Source organism: Aulonocara stuartgranti (genome assembly GCF_965226115.1).
Source record: "Aulonocara stuartgranti genome assembly, chromosome: 6".
Classification (NCBI taxonomy): Eukaryota; Metazoa; Chordata; class Actinopteri; order Cichliformes; family Cichlidae; genus Aulonocara; species Aulonocara stuartgranti.
The window spans coordinates 10,209,455-10,227,105 of NC_138944.1; the positions used below are offsets into that span (position 1 = coordinate 10,209,455).

General features: G+C 40.0%; 1 protein-coding gene across 2 annotated transcripts; it reads left to right on the forward strand.

Annotated features, from left to right (window-relative positions):
• The first annotated feature begins 1,250 nt into the window (after nt 1–1,250).
• On the forward strand, nt 1,251–11,985 carry tnpo2b (transportin 2b). 2 transcript variants are annotated; one of them, XM_082536100.1, is made up of 24 exons: nt 1,251–1,467; nt 2,106–2,205; nt 2,433–2,508; nt 2,656–2,805; nt 3,040–3,146; nt 3,269–3,402; nt 3,517–3,598; nt 4,257–4,379; nt 4,472–4,590; nt 4,693–4,753; nt 4,845–5,016; nt 5,817–5,969; nt 7,120–7,345; nt 7,433–7,604; nt 7,694–7,888; nt 7,974–8,131; nt 8,662–8,756; nt 8,849–8,947; nt 9,059–9,154; nt 9,272–9,347; nt 9,677–9,776; nt 9,883–9,957; nt 11,600–11,729; nt 11,838–11,985. In XM_082536100.1, the coding sequence occupies exons 2-23, from the start codon at nt 2,107–2,109 to the stop codon at nt 11,705–11,707; spliced, it is 2,676 nt and encodes an 891-aa protein (XP_082392226.1). In that variant the 5' UTR covers nt 1,251–1,467; nt 2,106; the 3' UTR covers nt 11,708–11,729; nt 11,838–11,985. The 2 variants fall into 2 exon arrangements, with proteins under 2 accessions (XP_082392226.1, XP_082392227.1); XM_082536101.1 differs by having other exon boundaries at nt 1,252–1,467; nt 7,974–8,132; nt 8,669–8,756.
• Nucleotides 11,986–17,651: the final 5,666 nt, after the last annotated feature.

Below are 17,651 nucleotides of genomic sequence, written 5' to 3' on the forward strand. Positions count from 1 at the left end.
AATGAAGAACTTTACTCCCATACGCAATTTCTTAAATGTCCACTTTCGTTCAACTACCTGTCCATAATGTGAATGTCTTCTTGATATTTGTTTGCTCTGGTTGATGTGGTTGTTTAATAAAGCTTTGCTTAGTTGATTATGAAATGTTTTGCTTCGTTAAAAAGAAGAAAGTTATAATAAAGATACTTCATGCTGTTAGAGCACTTCCCATTTTCCAAAGGACTGTTTCACAGTTTTGGTAAGTATTTCAAAATTAAGGAAGTGGTGATGACTACGAGTACATGGTTAAGTACATGGCCTGCGATTAACTGAATTATACCAAAGTCATTTTCCTTCCTTAAAATGTAGTTGCTTACTCTGATTCTGCAAGGGCTTACAATGTGACAGCCCTGCAGCATATTAGGCTTATGATGCTAGAGTTTTGTTTGTTTTTTTTTTCTTTTGGGAAGGGGTGGGGGGGGTTTCTTTTTCGAACCTAGGACCCCTGTGGCAACAGTGCTAACCACTGTTCCATCTTACTACCGTGTATTACTATAGATAAAGCTAAAATTAGTCATTTAATTAAGTAGTAATATGTGAAGCATGAAAGTGTACATATTGATTAATTAATATTTATCATCCAATAATATCACACATATCATGTGATAATGCAATAGTGGGTACGTTATATATTTTAGACATGTTTTGAAAACTTTAGTACAATTACTTATGGAATTATAACTTTTACTTAAGTAAAATCGTCTAAATACTTGTCTAAGCACTTTACAAAGTACTTAATTTGAGTGTAGTGCCACTCTTCAAACAATACATATGTCTGAAGGCACAGGAGCCCTTGAATGTATACACAGTGTTTTCAGTGCCAGTTTTAACACTGTATTTACTTTGCTCATATCTCCTCTGTGCCATACCGGTGACAAAAATCACGGAGACGCTCATGATTGTGATTGTTGATGGGCCATCATCTCTGGTGACAGTGTTTTTCTGTCAACGCCCTGTCTCACTTCATACACATAGCTAACAGGCTAGAGGCGTTGAATATGGCTCCATCTAGTGGAGAAAAATGAAACCGCACAAACCGACGTAGGTATATTGTATAATCTGCTCCGTTCACGGAATAAAATGTTATCATAATTTTATAATCATACATGCATTATTAATTAAGCGGCAAATGCTCATAAATGCTGAACACAGACTGAAATAACAGTAATACTTAAAGTTGTTTACGTCTCTTTCACCTCGCTCGAATACGGAAGCCGAACGTGATCATACAGATCACCCGGCTTGATTGCAAGGCATGCAATCTCTGTCACATACCAACTAGCATAGCAACCACGTAGATCTACTGCGATTAGAAGTTTGTATTTACCTACACAGACCGCGGATATATATATTATTTAATGTTAGTTGGTACATTGCATCTGCGCGGTTGTCTGTAGGAATATAGATCTACCACATCGGAGAAACCAGGTAAAACCTTTCGCGGTACTTTCAGGATGCTGTTAGCTAGCGGTGCTACTGATAGCTGCCGGGGGAAAGGGGGGGTTGGTGTGCGGCTGCCTTGTTATGCATATTAATTGAACCCCTTTAGCGGCTTTTGTGGCTTGGATTAAAACATAACTGTGGCAGCCGGGTAGTTGATGTGAGAAAGCGTTTCGGCAATCAGTGAATCGTTTACCTGTTACTGCGACGCCAGGCTAGCTTGCTAGCTGATGGAGCGAGACATTTGCGCCTTTACCGTCTGGGCCTCACGTAGAAAAGGTTCTTAGGGTCACGGTTGATAGTTGTTGATGTTTGGCTACTTATTCGTGAAGCCTTAAATGACCACTGGTTGTTGGTGGTCCTCGCCAGAAATGTCAAATGTTCATAAACGCCACTGCTTCCGCAGCACTGTTTTGCTACGCTATACATATTTACACTGACTCCAGCATTTTGTCTCAAATTACGATTCAAAGAACCGGTTTTGAGGCTATTTTAGAATTTGATGCTTTTAATAAGTCAGCATAATTCATTTGTTCCGTAGTCATTACATGGCGTTTTGATTTGTAAGATTACAGGTGCTGCAGTGAGCCCCTAAACGGGTAACGTGTGTGTGTGTTCTGTTGTAGGATGGAGTGGCAGCCGGATGAACAAGGTCTGCAGCAAGTGCTTCAGTTACTCAAGGATTCCCAGTCCCCAGACACAGCAACACAGAGAGCTGTGCAAGAAGTATCCTTACATCTGGCTCTGTATGTGTGTGTGTTTGACAGTTAGGGTGAGAGGAGAAGGTGTGAAATGTTGCCTCCCCCATGAGAGCTGGTGTGTCAGTTTGGAGGACAATGAGAAGATACTGTTTGTTCAGCTTGCATCAAGTGTCTGTGAAATGAAGGTCTGTGAGGATGTGTGAATTCTTGCTCTGTATTTATAGTGATTCAACTCCTTAACAGACTCTGCAGAAACTGGAACAGCTTAACCAGTTTCCAGATTTCAACAACTATCTCATCTTTGTTCTCACAAGCCTAAAATCTGAAGGTGAGTTTGTGCACATCAAATTTATAATTAAAAAAACAAACAAAAAAAAAAACGCGTACTAGATTGTTTCATCTTTGCTTACCTCTCTGTATCTCACCACCTCCTTTTGGGTTTTCATGTTGCCTCTCTGCTGTCTTCCTTCTCAAGATGAGCCCACTCGCTCTCTGAGCGGTCTGATTCTGAAGAACAATGTGAAAGCTCACTACCAGAACTTCCCTCCCAATGTGGCAGACTTCATCAAACGAGAATGCCTCAACAACATCGGAGACCCTTCACCGCTTATCAGAGCTACAATCGGTGGGTGTTTCAGTCAGAGAGGGAAGCTTGAGAAATAAAAGGTTTAGTTAGATGGAGTTTTTCAGCAGTGTGAGTCAGATTATTATGGAGGTGGGTGAATTTTTGCAGGTAATATGGTTGTGTGGGAGAAAGCGTTGTATTTTCAAGATCTTTAAATGACAGAGGGTGAGTTATCCGGCTGGGTTTTAAAGCCTAATGTACTAGTGTGTAACTTTTTAACTCTTTATTATAAAGGCATTCTGATCACGACCATCGCCTCCAAAGGAGAGCTGCAGACCTGGCCAGAGCTGCTGCCTCAGCTCTGTAACTTGCTCAACTCGGAGGACTATAACACCTGCGAGGTTAGGGTTACATACCTTAAACACATGCACAGCCTTGCAATGAAAATTTGGTACTATTTTGGTGATAAGGTTTGTGTCTGTTTCTTTTGTAATTTGTTTCTGATTTGTTTTTTTTTTGGCAGGGTTCTTTTGGAGCACTGCAAAAGATCTGTGAGGATTCATCAGAGTTGTTGGATAGCGATGCTTTGAACAGACCTCTTAACATCATGATCCCCAAATTCCTCCAGTTTTTCAAACATTGCAGCCCCAAGATCAGGTCAGTGAAATCCAAGTCTCAGTGTCTGAATCTTGCAGAATTAGCGGTTTTCCTTTCCTCCTCATCTAAAATCTCCTTGTTAAAATTATCTCTTGTTTTTTCTTTTTCGCCAAGGTCCCATGCTATAGCTTGTGTGAACCAGTTTATCATTGGCCGAGCTCAGGCTCTGATGGATAACATCGACACCTTTATTGAGGTGAGCAATTCAACATTTTTTACTTTTACTTACGTTTTTACGAGGATCGCAAAATTTTGCTCCATGAAGGTATTTTTGTTGTTGTTGTTTGGGTTTTTTTGGGTTTTTTTTTGCGAAAGCCTCTTTTTGACTTCAAACAGAAGCTGCATGAACACGGCACTTTTTCAGCTTACTGTGAAAACACCATTTGGCGCCGCACCACCATCTGCTCAGCTGTGATATACTCTGCCACATGTGTTGCAGACAGTGCTGACAGTTTTGTAAACAATGAAGTCTGAGCTGCTCTGCTGGACAAACTATGTGATGACATAATTTCTAAAATGTTCCAAGCCGTTTTTTTTGCCCTGTGTTCTGTAAAACAAAAAAGAAAAGGTTGCATATTTATTCCTGTTGAGCGACATGTCTGCTGTGTCAGTGATGGGCCAAAATGTTCCTAGACTCTAGTTAGTTTGTGGATGTGGGTAGATTGCCAGCACATGTAAAATAATTAAACAGACCTGCACACGTTTTATAGTAAAGGTGTAAAGCCTCATAAAACCTCTAGAATAATAAATGAATAATAAATTGTTTTTGTTCCTTCACCTTTGTTGACCCTACCTGTCTTTCCTTCCCGTTTTTAATTTGTTTTCTTTCTGTTGTTTGTTTATTTTCTATCCAGAGTCTGTTTGCTCTGGCTGGGGACGAGGACAGTGAAGTGAGGAAGAATGTGTGCAGGGCTCTGGTCATGCTCCTAGAAGTCCGAATTGACCGTCTCATCCCTCACATGCACAGCATCATCCAGGTAAAGGCCTGACTCATCTCGACCTTAAACTATGTTTGGCTGTCGCTTTCTCATCTTCTTAATCACTTGTTGTTGGTTTTTTTTTTCCCCAGTATATGCTCCAGCGGACGCAGGACCCAGATGAGAACGTGGCCCTGGAGGCCTGTGAGTTCTGGCTGACACTGGCTGAACAGCCCATCTGTAAAGAGGCCCTTTCTGGCCACTTGGTCCAGTAAGTGCTCACTTTCTCCCATAGCAAGGACTGGTTTAATGATGAGATAATTTCATCTGAGTAGTAATGTGTTTCCTTATCTTTTTTTTTTTTCCTTTTCAGACTGATACCTATACTGGTGAATGGGATGAAGTATTCTGAAATAGATATCATTCTACTAAAGGTTAGCATCCTCTGGACAAATCTGGCATCTCTTCTTGTGTTTTGCTGTTTACCTGTGTTCTGAATTCACCTTGAGCTCTGATCTCCTCCAGGGTGATGTTGAAGAGGACGAGACGATTCCAGACAGCGAGCAGGACATCAAGCCTCGCTTCCACAAGTCCCGCACTGTCACCCTGCAGCATGAAGGAGGGGAGGGCGAGGAGGGGGAGGACATCGATGAAGATGAGGACGATGATGATGACACGCTGTCTGATTGGAACCTACGTGAGTTTCGCATGCAAAGTTAGAATTAAAGTTAGATTAGATTTCCTTACCAAAACAAGTAAAATGGAGCAGAACAGCACAAAAAATTAAACGTAGAACTAAATTATTAATAAAGAAAAGGTTCTTGTGAAATCTTTTGTGACATAAAATAATCTAAGCATTAGAAGGAAAGAGGTAGGACTGGGTGATCTTTTGAACATTATTTTAAAATTAAGGTTAAAGTAGAATAGAATACAAGGATGTTTGATTGAAAAGGGATCCTGTAGGTTTTTTGAACCTGCGTGGAAACTGCGTCATGTCAAAAACGTCTTTCAACCTAAAACCTATTATATACTGTTTTGTTGTGTAGTATTAATATTAAAAAAGTGCTTCACTTTTTTTTTTTCTTCTATTTTTTTCTTCAAAACAGTACATTTGAAAATTCATGGACAAGGTTTAGGGTTAGCATTCAAAACAGTTTTTGGTTAAAGAGTGTGCACATACCGGTGAATTACTCATTACAGAAACATAAAAAATGATTTTAGCAATTACCGATACTGTTAATTGTTAATGTTTAATTATTAACCTTCATTGGGTGGTGGTGTAACAAATTTGTTAAGCGCCCCGTGTGTGTTTGCAAGAGTGTGTGCACGCGCAGGTATGTGAGAGATATGAATAGAAATGGATTGATTTCTCTGGGGAGCATTTACCAAAAAACCCCACCTACTTATCCTCTTTATTATAACCATTATAACCCTGTTGTGGTACCTTTTATTATAACATAGTTATCCAACACTGATCCTGGATTTTCCTCTTTTCAGGGAAGTGCTCTGCTGCCGCTCTGGATGTTCTTGCCAACGTGTTTCGTGAGGAGTTGCTGCCTCATCTCCTCCCCTTGCTCAAAGGCCTGCTTTTCCATCCTGATTGGGTCATCAAGGAGTCCGGCATCCTGGTGCTTGGGGCTATTGCTGAGGGTAAGATGAGGCAGAAGCACAGTAAAGGGGACTTAATATGTTTTTCTATTTTACCTGAGAAAAAATAAATTTCTAGTTTTAATCTGGGCTTTTTGTGGTACCCCAGTTCATCCACTACTGAAACAAGCCATGTTAGTTTTCTTGGCCCCTCCTTTTAAGCTAACTTGCCTATTGCTTGAACAGAAGGTGGATGGATTTTTTTTGCTACAGCCAGAGCTGTGTATCTGAGATTAGAGCAGGGCAATATGACCAAAAACATTTATCGCGATATACATTTGAAAATTTGCGATAACTATATAACTGACAATATAATTGACACTAGACAAAACATTTGACATATTTTTGAGCGCCGTGTACCACATAAAATCGTTTCGAGGTCAGTAAACACAACCAGAATTCATACATAAGGCACACGGGATTATAAGGGGCACTGTTGATTTTCAGAAAAATCCAAGTATTGATTTTAAGTGTGCCGTATTTTCCAAAAAACACGGTAATAACGACGGCCCGCTAGCATGCTCTACCAAAAATAGTGCTTTGTTGTGTATCGGAGGGACAAAAGCCAAACCAGTTCCACACCACTGAAGTTACAGCATTTTTACAAACCAATTCTGGTTCATCTGTTTCATTTAACGATCCACTTTCGCTCTTCTCATTCTCCGTCGCCGCCATGCTTTTTCCGCCATGTGCGTATGAAAACAAAGGCACTGTGCGTTTTACCCATATTCTATCGCGATATTTCATTTTCTTATCGTTGCCCAACATTATACCGGTATTACCGTGAATGTTATGATATGGCCCAGCCCTATCTGAGATCACATTAAGGATATCTGCTCTCACTGACCAGAACCAAGAGTACAAAAACTGCCTGAAACAAAGCACTTAGAGCAATCTGAAAACTGAACCTTTGGCTCCTAGGGATTACTTTTGTATATGACAGAAAATGGGTATGTGTTGTTTACCTAGGTCCCCTCTAAAGAAAACTGATCATAGATGATAAGTTTAAGACTGTAACTATGGGGAGACCCCCCACATATTGTGTAATCTTTTATAAAACATTTTTAATTCTTTTTAAAATTTTAGAAATATCAAAACAAATTCTTTTCTCATTTCCACAATAGTGATAAATAAATTATGTTTATCCTTCCAGGATGTATGCAGGGTATGGTACCTTACTTGCCTGAGCTTATCCCTCACCTCATCCAGTGTTTATGTGACAAGAAGGCCTTGGTGCGCTCCATTGCCTGCTGGACCCTCAGTCGCTATGCCCACTGGGTGGTCAGCCAGCCCCCTGATGCTCACCTCAAACCCCTCATGACGGAGCTGCTCAAACGGATCCTGGATGGCAACAAGAGAGTACAAGAGGCTGCATGCAGGTACAGATCTTCCCTTTTCTTTGTTTTCTGTGTGCTTTCTAGTTTCTTACTAATAAGTGGTTAAACAAATTGCGTCCTTCCTCAAAGTGCATTTGCCACTCTGGAGGAAGAAGCATGCACAGAGCTGGTACCATACCTGAGCTTTATCCTGGACACCCTGGTTTTTGCTTTTGGGAAGTACCAGCACAAAAACCTCCTCATCCTCTATGATGCCATAGGAACACTGGCAGACTCTGTGGGACACCATCTCAACCAGCCTGTGAGCCCGAACGTTTTAGACACAGCTGCATGCATTTACACAAAAATGACAAAAAACAAAGACAAAAATCTCCCTCTTGTTTTGTTTAGGAGTACATACAAAAGCTGATGCCTCCACTGATAGCCAAGTGGAATGAGTTGAAGGATGAGGACAAAGATCTCTTCCCTCTGCTCGAGTGTCTGTCATCTGTTGCCACAGCGCTGCAGAGCGGCTTCCTTCCCTATTGTGAGCCCGTCTATCAGCGCTGTGTCACCCTGGTCCAGAAGACCCTTGCTCAGGCCATGGTGAACCAAACATGCATATTTAATTACTCACAATTTATGCTTTTGCTGCTTTACATAAATGACACTCGTTTTGCGTACATCTCAGATGTACAGTCAGCAGCCAGATCAGTATGAAGCACCCGACAAGGACTTCATGATTGTGGCCTTGGATCTTTTAAGTGGCTTGGCAGAGGGACTCGGAGGCCACGTGGACACACTCGTGGCTCGCAGTAATATCATGACCCTGCTTTTCCAATGCATGCAGGTGAGGAGAGCCTATGTTTGTGTGAATGCCTTTCCAGAGATCATTCAGAGTCAATGCTGTATATGTTTAAGTTTCCATTTTTAATGTTGGTGTATGAATCTCTGAGTCTCTCTCTGAATCAAATTAGCTGCATGCATGTACATCGGTATTAGTGTAATTTCATGTAATGGATTTTTTTTTTTTTTAAATCCCTGGTTCTTTGTATCAGTTGTATTTAGAAATGCTCATGTAAACAGGATATTTTCCACTACTTTTCACTCTGCATTTAATTTTAATGTGAAGTAGCCAGAGGAAATGTGCTATATTTGTAGCAGAGTGCTCAGCGCTTGCAGCCATTTGATCACAGAAGGTTTATCTGGAAAGAAACACTTTTTTTTGTTTTAAACTGCTCATGTTTTGCAATGTTTTATTTTTTTCAAAATCGCAGAAGAAGGAGGAGGACAACTGCCACGACGTGTTAGATGTGCCAAATTCTTTCAGTCATTTGATGGTGTATATTCACATTACTCCTTGTCTTTCTGTCTCTTTTGTCCCAGGATACGATGCCCGAAGTAAGACAGAGTTCATTTGCTCTGCTGGGTGACTTGACCAAGGCTTGCTTTCCTCATGTCAAACCCTGTATCGGTAAACATTTAGCTGTCTGTTACCCTTACACACCTGTACATACATATACGTATCCCATAATTCTACTTTTTAACATTTTGTGTCTCTCTTAGCTGAATTCATGCCAATCCTCGGAACAAATCTGAACCCAGAGTTCATCTCCGTCTGCAACAACGCTACCTGGGCCATAGGAGAGATCTGCATGCAGATGGGTACGTGGAAGAAGCCCAGTTTTTGTTCTATGTATTTATGCTAACTTTTTGATGTACGGCTGTACAGTGTGAGATGTCGTGTGTCTCATTTTATTTTTATTTCTCTGTCAGGAGTGGAGATGCAGCCATACATTGCTATGGTTCTGAACCAGCTGGTGGAGATTATTAATCGACCCAATACTCCCAAGACCCTGTTGGAGAACACCGGTATATGATTTCACAGATCATTTTATACATGCTTTCAAGGGGAAGGGAAGGGACTTGTACAGATACAAATACGCATTTATCTAAGAGCAGGTTTGACTCATCTCTGTTCTCTTCCAGCAATCACCATTGGCCGGCTGGGCTATGTGTGTCCTCAGGAGGTCGCGCCCATGTTGCCGCAGTTCATCCGACCCTGGTGAGAGATGGTTTGATTCTGAGTCTGAAAAGTGAGGTTGAAGTGAAAATGCAGACTTAAGATACTTTGTTCTAATGGATGCATTATCATTTACATAACTTCATTCTTTAAATGATTTCCAGAATTGTTACTAATTCCTTGGGAATAAGAATTCTTTTCTTCAAGCCCAATAGCAAAATAAGTCGTCTTTCACAGTGACACAACAGTTTGCATGTCTCCCATAAATTTTTGATTTGGTTTATCTCTTATTAAAATGGGACTTGTGAACTCACAATTCTGGCAGCATCATGCTTAGTGGTCACTAACTGGTTAATAATTGCACAATGCAGGTGTACGTCTCTCCGAAACATCCGAGACAACGAGGAGAAAGACTCCGCCTTCCGTGGGATTTGCATTATGATTGGCGTGAACCCTGGAGGTGTGGTGCAGGTGAGACACTGCTCATTGCAGTCATTAGGATTCACAGTGTGCGTATTTGGCTGTAAATTAAATCAAAAGATAGTGTTGAGGTTGATCTCTTCCTGTGTTTGTTCAGGACTTCATCTTCTTCTGTGACGCTGTGGCCTCCTGGGTCAATCCTAAAGATGACCTGAGAGACATGTTCTACAAGGTGAGGGTCCACCTCATTTTAAGGGGCGAGTTCTTGTTTCCACAGCTAGTACCATCCTTCTGTCTCCTCTCCCTCTGAGAGTGACTCGGTGTGAGGTGCAGTGACCTTAGGCGCAGCAGAGTGTTAACTATGAACCTCAGCAGCACAGACAGGGATGTTTCTATGCAGAAAAACTGACTGCACACATTCCCCTCAGGGTCCATCACATAAAGTGTGATCTAAGACTAGACAGACAAACGTCAAAGCACAAGGATCCATTCAGTAATGTTTAATTCAGTCTAATGTATCAGTGTGCTGGGCTTCATTATAAAAGGAACCCTTAATATGGATTTGGATCAGACTGATTGCATTGCAACAGAACTTGTGTAGGACCCTTCCTTTGATGCATTTGATTACTGACCTGTTTCATAATACCCCGTTCCTCTATGGCGAACAAAATGAAATTGGTAAATCTGCCTGGTCTATAAATTTACCTTTTATACTAGGGCTGTGCGATATGACTAAAATCTCATATCCTGATATAAGACATTTATTGTCCCGACAACGGTATGTATCACAAATGTTACATTTTCTGTAAATTCTGTGAATCTCGACTTGCGTGAAGTGTTTTCAGCTGGGCATCGTGTACCTGGAGTCGAGTGTTACATAAGTTGAAACGGCCGCAATTTTCTTTGAGTTTTTATTTTATGGCGTGTCTAAGGTTTATTTTTTAGCACCTGACGGCTCTTTTTAGCTTCTTGTCCGTAAACACTCTGCATGCTATTTCACGTAATTCAGTTTATTTTGAAAAATCTCAACAGGATCTTCAGATTTATTTTGAAAGGTTTATGTGGAAAACAAAGAAGCGGACAGCGGAGCCACGAGATGGTTTTACCGTCGTTGTTGCTAACGGCAACGCATAAAAACTGTCGCTTGTCCGTCTGTGGTGTGGTTATATTAAGAGAAAGCGAGAACTTTAAGAAATTCTACAGTGACCATCAAAACGATGAAAAAATATTTGCATAAACAGTTTATTTTGCGACACCACGAAATAAATGATAGCGTAAAATGAAACGATGGACGTTTTCATATCGTCATCCGATATGCATCGTTATATCGAACAGCCCTATTTTATACTATTTTGATCTAAGCTGATTTTGGCCTAGTTTATAGTATTTTGATACTATATGACGTAGGTCTCCAGAAAATATTGGGTGATGCCTATTAGTTTCACTCCATGTCCCTGAAGGAAGTAACCACTTACTGGACACTGTTTTGCACACACATACTTTACTTAGGTGGGACTCTCTCAGCTATATACGGCTCCTTATTTAAGTTTTTGTTTTTTATGTTCCTCTAAGAGAACTATTGCATTATTTTGAAAGTTGAATCACTGCTAACCGGCTATCTTCAGCTGGATTGCTGGCTCGGTTGTAGTTGTGGTGGTTAAAATGTGACCACAAGTGACACATTCAGTGGGTCTGTAATGCAGTAAGCAGTGGTTGCAGCATAACATATAGAGACAAAGTGGAAATTTTAGAGCAGATAATAACACAAGATCCTGAGGTTGTAATTATGCTTTTTCACTGGACTGTTTCTCGATCAGTCCACTTCTCCTGCCTGCTTGAGATATTGAAGAGATGCCATTTTTCTGTTTCCAAAGATCTTGCATGGTTTTAAGGAGCAGGTTGGGGAGGAGAACTGGCAACAGTTTTCAGAGCAGTTCCCACCACTGCTGAAGGAGAGACTGGCAGCCTGCTATGGGGTTTAGATTCTCTACACCCACCTAAGAGGTAATGCCACATCCAGCTTCATTTAAACTGCATTTTTAGGCACAAACTGCATTTGATTAATATTAACTTATTTGTGTCCATCTCTCTCTCACTTTTCGCTCCTTCCAGGTGAGCCAGCAGGAGGAGGGTGAATGGGAAACTCATCCATCTGTGTATTGCACTGCCCTGATCTGGGGGGAGGGAGAGGGATGCTATTGGCCGCTCCCCCTGATGGACGGCCCCCACGCCCTATGTGTTTGTCCATAGAGGGAGGGTAGGCGGGTGGGAGGGAGGGACAGGGAGGACACCTCTAGATTAACTAGGCAGGGACCTGACACAGAAAAACTAACTGGTAGGGACAGATAGAGAGGGACAGAGAGAAGGAGACGGAGGAGAGATGGAGGGAGAGACAGGATGGGAAAGAGGAGAGGCAGGGAAAGATACCAGCATAGAGTGAGTTCAGGGAAAGAAACGGAGGGAATTCAGTAATAAGGAAGGGAAAAAAGAGCCACAGAAAGGTCTGTTACTTGGCTTTGAGGACAGGGACAGCTGAGATTTTAATGGGATTCTTAAACTTAAGAGTAATTCTTGACCGACAGAGACAGACCAACGAACACAGACTCTCACACTTTAACTTGCACATGCTGTACATTCAGTACATGTAACAGACTGTAGGTGGCACTATAATTTAGACTTTTTAAGACCTACTACATGTAGTTAGGGACCGACAGGTGTCTAAATTCTGTTCATTTTCTGGGTGATACATTTCTTTTCCGGGGAATAGGATTCAGTATAAATTACTTCATCCATAGTCACTGAAACAATACTTAACTGTAAGATAATCTAGCTATCTTCATCTGTGTTTCCTACCTTCATTTTTGACCAGAGTGCTGCTTCACAGAGCTTTCTATCTATCAGACGTATTCCTGTCACATTTTCTACCTGATCAAACCAGAGTAAGAGAGCAGGAGGGAAAAAAACTAAGCATCTTTTCCTCTTGGCTTCACAGCAACCATTCCTCTAGGAAGGGAGGATTAGGGCTAACACATTTGTTTTCTCTCCAGAGGGGGAGGAAATATTACCAAGAAAATCACATTTTTAGTTGTCTCTGTGCAGTTTTGTGCGTGTGAATGTGCACGCGCGCACGTGTGTGCATGTGCAGTTTATAAATCCTTACTTCGGCATTCTGTGTTAACAGTCCGTGAAATGTGTATTGTTTTTGATATGGTACCGAGCTAAAACTTGACTCCCACCGCGATGTCCTTTGGCACCTGTTAACTGTGACCAAGTGTGTGTGTTTGTTTGTTTGTTTTTTTGTATGTGTGTGAGTGTGTATGTGTTTGTCTACATTCGTACTGATATCCATTTGATGCCATATCAATATCTTAAGTAAAACAGTGATTGGCAGTGTCATTGTGATCTTTATAATGTTTTAAAACTGGTCCTTTTTTTGCTGCTACTGATGATTCTTGTTTTTGTTTTTTTTTTGTTTTTTTATATAGTGGATTTAAATTCGCACACTTAACACAAAAAATGAATTAATGCTATTTTCAGTGACTGTTAAGTTGTTTTTTTGCACTTTTTAAAATTTTTTTATTTTACCTATATTTTGTTTTTGTATGGATTTTTTTTTTTAACCTCACCCATATGATATGGTTTGACCCTAATGTCAGTGTTTGTCATACTGTGTTGCACTGTGAAATTAAGTGTCTGTGACTGGCAAAAATATCCCAATACTAAATGGCAAATAAAAATAACTTTGTGAAACTGCGACTAATCCGCACTTTTACAATGACTAACCTTGCCATATTGCTGAGTGGTACGTGTGTGCGTGTGAATGTATGTGTGTGTGTGTGATCCTGCATGTGTAGGTGCGCATGAGTACCTTTTTTTTTACCTATGAGCATGTTTTTGATAGTTTAGTTATGATGTGTGCACAGTAGGGATGCAAATGATATTTTCTTTCTGTATTTGGAAGGGTTGTAGCCTGCCCCAGCATACTTTGTGTGCATGCTCAGTGTCGGTGTTTTCACTTTGCGTGCGTGAAAGTGTGTGTGTGTGTGTGTGTGTGTGTGTGTGTGTGTGTGTGTGTGTGTGTGTGTGTGTGTGTGTGTGCAGTTTGATGGATATTTTAGAAAAAAATGATTGCCCTTTACACACCAACACACCACCTCAAATCACAATAAGACAAGAGCACAGTACACTTAAAATAATAAAAGCTAGGACACTGCCAAAGAGCAATAGCCACTGAAATTTTAAAAGCAGACAGTGATTAGAGGTGAGCTGCTATTTCCAATAGTCACCTTGTTTGTCGTGCTGGTGTAGAGTTAGACGCACAGTGGGGCTTTTATGGATAATCATTGTTAAGGTTTTTCCAGCAAAATTGACTACAGGGATTTTTTTTTTCCATTTGATAATCTGCCAGTGTTTTGCAGCATGTTGACATTTGGAAACACGCAGTGGTACTTGGTTTGACCTAGACTGTGACCATAGAGATAATCAAACCGATCCTTAGTTATTTCAAATATGAGATAATCTCAACCCCAGTTTAATTCTCTCGCCACTGTCTCTTAGTTCAAAGCTTGAAAACACATAAAAATGTTTGTGGTTGCTTGTTTTTTGCTTTACTGCTATATTTTTTTTTTTTAAATCTTCATGAGCAGTTTTTGTATTGGCAAGGTCGGTGTATTTTGTTTCTTTGTCTTCTTCAGTGCCAGTCAAGATTATGATGAATTTGAAGTGAAAGTGGGGGCATCACGGCTTCTTTAAGAGGAAAAGAAGCAGTTTATGTGTCCGTTCTGTTTATATAATAAAAAGCATGATAATGTTGCAGTTTGGCAGAAAGACTTTGGTACTTTTTGTTTTTCTGTGAATTCCTCTCGCCAGTCTTGTTCCCTTTTTTGGAAGATGGGAATAGAAATAAAAATGCTTTCAGTCTATTATATGATTTATAGTTTGTGTGGAATCTCAAAAGTCCAAATGGATAGTGGAGTCCTGAAATAAATCATGACGTGCATGCTGAAGGGTGATTGTTACAGTTGCCAGTCCAGTGTTTTTTATCAAAGGATGACGGTTTGGTGTGAATTCTTAACTCTTAAAAATCCTTAGCCCTTAGGGCTTAAAAGTTTGTTTGTTTTTATGCTGTATTTTCTGTTCATGCAAAACTGAGCTGCAAACTCCATCATGTTCAGCCATGAGTTATCTCTGGAAATATTAATGTTACCAGAATTTCCTCAGGTCACCTCGTCAGGAACTCTACTTGGCACAAAGGTGGATGTTTTACAAAAGCGCACTGCAGGACTCTCAGGAAATAAAAGTAACATCGCTTGCTCTGTTTAGTTTTCACAGCAGACCTGGCTCTTGTACTGAAAAGTAATGATGCAAACGTCCCAGCTGTCCCGCTAAACTGTTACCTTTATCCCAGAAAACATTACAGTGTCTCTTAATCTGCAAGGGTCACTTATAGATCTGGAGGAACAGGAAGAACAGTTACTTTAATGTGTAGATGTTCACGGAGAGAAAATGTGGCATATTCAGATGTTTGTATCTTGTATCTGCAGTTTATTTACTTAATTTCAAATATGAACTTTGTATATATTTCACACATTTTTCACTGCTCAGTGTAGATTTTTTTAATATACCAATTTCATTTTCAAAATTAAGATGTATTGTTTTGATCATTGTAGTGCATTTCGGGCACATCTATGGAAATGCGTTTATAAAATGTTATGAGTAATATGATCCACCGCAGACTCCTCAGACTGGGTCAGTGATTAAACACATTCAACATAAATGTAACATAGTACATGCATAACATTTCTTTCTCAGCTACTTTTAATTGTGAACTAAAATATCTTATACGAGTGTATATAACAACAGCCTTTAGTTCATGGATTCTGCATTTGAAGCCTCCATATTAGCATTTTGTAGCATATAGCATTAGCATGTTATACTTTTAACGTCAGTAGTGACTCCCTAAATTGCACAGCTACAATGCACAGACATACATAGGCTACTTTCTAATTATGTTGATAGAATACAAGAATTTCACTCACCAACACTGAACCACAAACATCTGGGACGTATAATTTCTCAGAGCTCAGAACTCTTTCCAGGATATTTAATGGAGATATTTCAGCCAGTTGAAGAGGTTTGTGGGAAATTAAAAAATTCTATCAGCAATAAAAAAAATTAAGTACTTGAAAAAACGCTTAAAAATGAGAATTCGGTGACTTTTAATGACGTATAACGTGCACGAACATCCAGCTTTCATATAAACTCATACACAGTAATTTAAAGCAGCTGCACTCAATCACAAGATTTAAGGATGAGGTAATGGAGCTAATAAAATTTAATTTATACAGAGTGTTAGAGTTGAATAACACTGCATCACAAAGCTTTGTTTACAGTTTGCAAACTAGTCGAGGTACATGAGAGGGATTTAGCCTGAAGCTTGAGGTGAAGTTTGGGCAGAGAACGTTCAGGGAAACCCCCGAGTTAAGCTCTTTTCTGTCTGATCACTTCTCTCCCAGTGTTTCCTTCCTTATCTGTCCCTTTTCCGTCTCTGTACTGAGACACCATCACACGTAGATCAGCACACAAAATCTGCATCCAATGCAAAAACTGTGAGAAAGCTGGCTCGCTCGCTTTGACAGATAAAAATGTAGGCTCAGTTGTTTCTATATGTGTTTGTTTCAGCTGTAAACTGATACGAACAGGCTTTCATCTTCTGTTGGTGTCCTTATTCAGCTTTTTGTTCAATTTACAAAGTTCACAAAGAAGAAGGGAAGAGCTGATGGTCCCACAGGGCCAGATATTTTTGCCATGACCTCATGAAGACTTTAGTTACAGTTCACTCTGGTCTGGTTTTTGCTACAATGCTTGAAGAGCAAACCTACAAATATAATTTCACCTGAAGGCAAGGCAAGGCAAGTTTATTTGTATAGCACAATTCAACAACAAGGTGATTCAAAGTGCTTTACAGAGACATTAGAAACAAGAACAAATAAAAAGCATGATTTAAAATTGATTAAAACAAGCAAATAAACTAACTAACTAATTAACAAACAAACAAACAAACAAACAAAACAGTATATAAAATCAAAACAGATAAAATCAGAACAGTAGATAAAATCAGTAGTTAAATGTAAGTTTTGAAATTTAAGCTTAAAGTGTGGATTTGGTGCTTTATTCAAATGCAGCTGAGAACAGGTGAGTCTTCAACCTGGATTTAAATAAACTGAGTGTTTCAGCTGATCTGAGGCTTTCTGGGAGTTTGTTCCAGATATAAGGAGCATAAAAGCTGAATGCAGCTTCTCCGTGTCTGGTTCTGACTCTGGGAACTGATAAAAGACCGGATCCAGATGACCTGAGGGATCTGGATGGTTCATACTGGGTCAGGAGGTCATTGATGTATTTTGGTCCTAAACCATTCAGAGCTTTATAGGCCAGCATCAGAACTTTAAAGTCTATCCTCTGAACAGAATGTTTTGGTTGTTTTCTGCACTAAATCATATCTAACAAGACCTTTTGGATTTATTTTTTAAAATAAAATCCAAAAGATTGTTGACCTTTAGAATTGCACATGTACACACCTTCATACTGAAATCATGTAGTTGTTTCTTTCACTAAGCTAAAGCACTTAATTTTTAAAGTTTCTCTTACCAGCAGTTCTGCTAACTAACAACTTTTGGTGGGATTAATGGAAAAAGATGCAAAGGGATGGTGGTTGAACAGCTGAACGGGTCATAGCGTTCATGAGAAACTGCCAGTTGAGCAACCTAAATCTTTCAGATCATCAAACAAATTTTAATATTAGACATCGATGTGGAAGAATTTAGGTTCTTCTTTGCAGATTTGTTGAAATTCAACCACAGTGGAGGGTTTGTGAGCATAAATGGCCCGTTTAAGGTCACGCCAAAGCGCCTCAGTTGGATTTAAGCC